Genomic DNA, 5,679 nt, shown 5'->3' with positions numbered 1-5,679 from the left:
GCTACTTGGGAGGCTGAGGCAGGAGACTCGCTTGAGCCCAGGAGTTGGAGGTTAATGTGAGCGTGATGCCATGGCACTCTACCCAGGGGGATAGCTTGAGGCTCCGTCTCAAAGAAAAAAAAACCCTTTGCTGTATAAGGCAATGTACTCCCAGACTCCAATGAGTAGGATGTGGATATCTTTGGGGAATCCTTCTTCTGCCTGCCACCCTACCCTACTTTTATTTTATTTATTTATTTATTCATTCATTCATTCATTCATTCATTCATTTATTTTGGAACACAGTCTTACTCTGTTGCCCAGGCTAGAGTGCCATGTCATCAGCCTAGCTCACAGCAGCCTCAAACTCCTGGGCTCAAGAGCTCCTCCTGCCTCAGCCTCCAAAGTAGCTAGGAGTATAAGTGCACACCATGACACCCAGTTAGTTTTTCTATTTTTGGTGCAGACAGCATCTTGCTGTTGCTCAAGCTGGCCTCAAACTCCTGAGCTCAAGCAATCCACCCTCCTCAGCCTCCCAGAGTGCTGAGATTACAGGCATGGCCACCAAGCCTGTCTTCTAGCCTACTTTTAGTCTTTAAATGTGGTTGGGCTGGAGACTCATTCCCTGATGCCAAGGTAGGAGATATTTCCAAGGCCTAAATCAGTCAAAGAATTCTAACCACTTTCTCCTCTTCCCCAGCTAGCCAGTGATAACCCCCATGGTGGGACATGTGAACAGCCTGAATGCATCCCAGGGTTTGTGCAGGAGAGAAACAAAAGAGGAGTTTAAGTTAGAGCTGCTGGTGATCACCGCTAGGAATGGGGGTGTCCAGTAGGATGACCAACCATTCCAGTTTGCCTGAGATTAAGGGAAAACAAGACTTTGGAGGCTAAAACCAGGTCTGTTCCAGGCAAACCAAAAGGATTTTGTCATCCTAGTGTCAACAAAAGGTGGGCCAAGGGTTGGGAAGAGAAAAACTCAGCCTTTGTGTTATCATTTAAGTCCTTTGATCCAGCCATGCCTCAAGCAAGCCAAACTCTACTTATATGAGCTAACAAAATTCTCTTTCTGCTGAATCCAGTTTGGGTTGAAATTTCCACTCTTTCCAACAGAAAGATTCTTAAATAATACAGCATGGGAGCTTTTTCAGAACCACAGAGGGTATTGGAAATGGAAAAGGGGCTGTTCAGTCTAGAAGAAAAGAGGCACCCACCGCCAGCTTTGCCTGCCTCTCCCGTTCCTTCTCCGTCCGGAAGCGCTGTTGCTCAGCTCTCTCAGCCCGGCGCCTCTCCTGGAGGAGGAAGAAGAAGGTAGGGGTGCAGAAACCCCCTTCCCCAGTAATCCCTCCCCAGAGTAGGCTAAAGTGGAGCTAACACAGGGTTGATCGTGGGTAAATGGGGTAAATTCCCGTTAGTTCCAAAGACCTGAGGGACCCGCAGAGAGCAAGGAAAAAAGGGGTGGGGAGGGGTTACCGGGCAGCTGACACACACACATACACACACTCACAATGCGGTCTTTCAGTGCAATCAGCTCCTCTTCCTCCTTCTTCCGCTGCTCGAAATGCACGTCGATGAGCGTCTGCAGCTCCAGCAGGTCCTTCTCCATGCGCTTCCGGTGGATGTCCTATGGGCAGAGGCGCAGCCCCTTGGGACCCTGAGAAGCACCGGAGCCCTCCCTTCCCAGCAAGAGGCGTTCTAGGACGTCCCAGCAGATGACAGCCAGGCATTATGTTCTGACACTGAACGATTATCCCAAAAGCGGGAATAAGGAGGTGCCTTTTCCTAAAGGGCAGAAAGGTGCTCTAAAGACAAGTTAGCAACGTGCCTGAGGCCGGGGAGTTACTTACATCGAAGTCCACACGCTCCCCTTCTGGGATCTTAGGGGGTATCAAAGGAGGCACCATTGGACGGCTGAATGGACGGAGGGGGATGAAGAACATGAGTAGCCCCACCTTACTGGCCCCACCAGGGACTGCAGCTATCCCCTGTGGCAGACACTGAGCCAGCCCTGACTCCTGACTCCCAACTCCCTTAAATGTGGGGGGTCCGAATTGAAAAGAACCTTCACGGGGCAGCAGAAGGATGGAAATACCTCATTAGAAATATTTTCTATTTGACTACATCTTGGAGTGGTAAAATCTCAGATATAACAGCCTTAATAGAATATGCTATGTAAATTAATTTTACCTGCTTCTTTGTACTTAAAGAATGTGCCTAGTAAAAGAATTTCAGTTAAGGTCTCTTTGGTTTCCTCCCATTGGCTCTCCCACCTCCTGGGAATTCTCCCTTTCCTCAGTTTCTGAGGCAGCACCTTTTCCCCATCTGCCTTCCACCTCTCTGGCTGTCCCATCTCTATCTCTTTGTCCCTCTTTGAAGCCTCAAGTGGTTTCCTCTGCCCCTCCTCTTCACTCCGAGACACTCTCATGGTGGATAGAATTCACTCCAGTAACAGCAGTCATCATCCTTTAGGGAGGACTCCCCAACTCTGTCTCCAGCTCAGACTCTGTCCTGAGCACCAAGCTCACATTAAGAGATGTCTCCAGAATATTTCCCACCTTCCCACCCACTGTCCTCCAATGAGGCTCCCCAACTTCTCCAAGAAGGAGGCTGCAGCTCCAGCATCTGTTTAGTTCCCCAGCCCAGAGGGTTCTGGGAGTTGTCCTCACCTCCTCCTCTTCTGGCCCCAGTAATTTTCATGGTCCCTGCCCCAGCTTAAGGCACTTCCCCTCACACCTGCACCATACTCCAGCCTCTTCTCTGGCCTCCCTGCCTCCAGCATGTCATCTATTCTCCTTTATGACTCCAGAGGGACCTTTCTCATACCCAGCACTAACCCCGACCGTCCCCTTGAGGCCACAATATCTTTAGCATAAGGTACAGCAACCGGCCTGGGGTTCAAAGCCCTTCCCCATCTGGCCCCAGCCAACTTCCCCACCATCTTCTCCCCTCACTCACAGACACACACATTTCCTGGTTCCCCGGCCATATCATGCACTTTTGCACCCCCAGGCCTTTGGGCAGTGGTGCTGTGCCCTCTGCCTGCAATGCCCTTCCCCTGCCATACTCCACCTGGTGGCCTCACCTACACCAACAAGCCCTCCCTGACCCTGAAGCACACCTGTGTTCCCAGGTGCTTCTGTGCTCTCTCACCTAGAGCTGGGCCAGTGGTACCTCTGCTCAAAACCTTTCCATGGTTCCCAGGAGAGAAGTGAAGCCCTACCCCTTGGTTCCATGGCCCTGCCTCTTCTTGAATCCTATACTCTAGCCATAATGAAATCACACCACTGCCCACCCAGGCCCACAGAAGTTCTGCCTCTGGTATTTTCCCCTACATGGATTGCTTCTTCCTTGTATTTCCAAGCCTTGGCCCCAGTATCAACCCGCTACCCAATCCCCAGCCCTCCTCTCACCACTGTGGGCTCTCATTTTGTTTTTTGTTTTTTGAGACAAGCTGTCATCCTGGATAGAGGACCGTGGTGTTATAGCTCACAGGAACCTCCAACTCCTGGGCTCAAGTGATCCTCTTACCCCAGGTTTTCTTTTTTCTATTTTTAGTAGAGACAGGGGTCTCACTTTTGCTCAGGCTGGTCTCAAACTCATGAGCTCAAGCAATCTACTCTGCCTCCCAGAGTGCTAAGATTATAGGCCTAAGCCACCATACCAGGCCAGCACTGTGGGCTCTCAATGATCCTTTTCCACATCCACATCTGTTCCCAGGACTAGTCTCTATCCAGCCACTGGACACTGCACATACCACAGATTTCTCTGTCAGCAATGTCCCTTCTACCTTCTTCAGGTAGTGAAGACTTTGTCACTCAGGACTTAGGCATCACCTCCCATGGAAAGCCTTCCTGGATTACCTCAGGCAAACATAGCTCCCCACCCCTGTGCTATTCTGCTACCCTGGGCTTCCATCACTGTGTCTGGGTCTGTTTCCCCAGTGAGGCAGCAGACATGGTTGACCCGCCAAACACAGTGGGAAGTTCCCAGAAATGTTTGCTGGAAGAAGGAGTGGTTGACTGTTGTCTTCTTTTTGTCAGTTTTCCCCCTCCATCTCTGCCTTTCCTGAGCCCTGTCCCTGGAGGTGGAGGGAATATGTAAGATGATGTGAATGGGACCCACAGACCCATAGGATCTCACCTTGGTCTGGGGCGCTCCTCTTCTGTTGGTGTGGGGAACACAAAGACATAATTAGCTAGAGTTTTAGGTTTAGAACTAGGCCTGACACACCCTGGAAAGGGAGCCCACCCGCAAGCCTCGGCCCCCAGGAGCCCAGGGGAGAACTCTGGAGTCCAGTTCTGGGGGACGGGTATAGGGAGAAGAAAAGGGGGAATGGAAGACAGGGTGGCCATAGGATGAGGAGGGGCACACGCATCAGATATACATTCAGAACTGGTGTGGGACCTCCCACCCTGGCTTTCTGGGAACCCAGGAGGCCAACCCCCCCCCCCGACCTTTTTCCATTTATATATCCAAAGCTTCTTCCCTCCTCCATCAGAACCCAGCAGTGCGAGGGTCCAACCTCTCTCTTCATTCAGTGACCCCAGAGTTCTGTCCCCAGCCCCCTTCCTCTTGGGAACACAGGACTTCCAGTTCTGCAGCCCTAAATTCCAACCCCCAAGCTTTGAATGTATATGAGGGAGAAAATATCAGACAAAGATAAGAGGGGATGGGATGATGACTCTCCGCAAACATCCAACCCTTCTATAATTATTCCTCCAGGCTGGGGAAGAAGGCTTGGGTGTCGGTCCCTTTAAGAAGGAAGGGAAAGGGTTAAAGCCATTGTCTGGCAATTTCCCTTCGCGGCCACAAGAGGGCTCCAGGCTCTCCTGGGCTTAAAGGACCGGGCCTGGGGGTAGGTTAGCGGGTAGAGGTGGGGGAAGATCTGGGAAGTAGAGGCCAGATGACATCGGGGGTCCCTCGGGGCCCCCGAAATCGGTCTCGGGAAGCGAAGCAGCCGCAGTTACCTCGCTCTGCCACCGGCTCCGGCTCTTCGGGAGCTGGGGGGTGGGGGTGGCGGGAGAAGCGAGGGTGTGGGGAGTGCAGGAGGGGAGCGGCCATACGCGGGCGGGAGAGGAGAAAGGAGAGACCGAGAGGCTGTTAAAGGACCAGGGGCCGAGGCCCTCGGGAGCCCCCGCCTCCGCCCCTGGCTCGAGCGTCCCGGCCCCACCCGGCCCCGGGGCCTGGGCGTGAAGCTCCAACCTCACCTTCCTCCTCCTCCGCAGCCTCCTCTTCTAGAAGGAGATGGGGGCAGAGAGGAGGAGGTGTTAGGACATCAAGGGAGTTGGGGGAGGGATGGGTAGCCAGAGACCAGGGTTTGAGTCTCAGCAGGGCAGGGTGACGCCTCCGGGCTTTGGCTGCACACCGGCACAGGAGGTCTTCCCACCGCTGCACAGAGCCTGGACTGCCGAGCTGGCGGCGAGTTAGCCCTTGGGAACCCGCCCCCTTCCACGAGGTGCCGCACCTCCTAAATCCTCCTGCATGCTAGGATTCGAGCGGTGTCCCCACCCCCTAAGGCCAGCCCACGCCTCACTTACCTTCTGGCTGCTCCCTGAGGACCCGGGGTCAGGAGGACAGAAGGGTGGAGAGTTAGTCATTTTGTGGGGAGTAGGAGGGTCTCTCTACTTCAAGCCACCACCACCACCCGCCCCCGGTCAGCATCACTCACTCCTCATATTCCTGCTCTTCGGTGTCTGACAT

The 5,679-nt window shown here is 53.3% G+C and overlaps 1 protein-coding gene across 1 annotated transcript in view; it reads right to left on the bottom strand.

The window, feature by feature from the left end:
- TNNT1 (troponin T1, slow skeletal type) overlaps positions 1 to 5,679 on the bottom strand; it is a 10,786-nt gene extending 5,107 nt beyond the window's left edge. The window contains exons 1-8 of the mRNA XM_003802913.3: positions 5,648 to 5,679; positions 5,517 to 5,530; positions 5,187 to 5,213; positions 4,947 to 4,979; positions 4,120 to 4,141; positions 1,827 to 1,890; positions 1,487 to 1,603; positions 1,194 to 1,271 (exon numbers count right to left, since the gene is read on the bottom strand). Of these exons, the coding sequence (XP_003802961.1) occupies positions 1,194 to 1,271; positions 1,487 to 1,603; positions 1,827 to 1,890; positions 4,120 to 4,141; positions 4,947 to 4,979; positions 5,187 to 5,213; positions 5,517 to 5,530; positions 5,648 to 5,679 (387 nt within the window). The remainder of the gene's footprint in view (positions 1 to 1,193; positions 1,272 to 1,486; positions 1,604 to 1,826; positions 1,891 to 4,119; positions 4,142 to 4,946; positions 4,980 to 5,186; positions 5,214 to 5,516; positions 5,531 to 5,647) is intronic.

This window comes from Otolemur garnettii, unplaced genomic scaffold, assembly GCF_000181295.1.
Source record: "Otolemur garnettii isolate 467f Iridium unplaced genomic scaffold, OtoGar3 scaffold00264, whole genome shotgun sequence".
NCBI classification, from domain to species: Eukaryota; Metazoa; Chordata; class Mammalia; order Primates; family Galagidae; genus Otolemur; species Otolemur garnettii.
The sequence above is the reverse complement of the archived record's forward strand: the minus strand, read 5'-3'. Positions and strand labels throughout refer to the sequence as shown.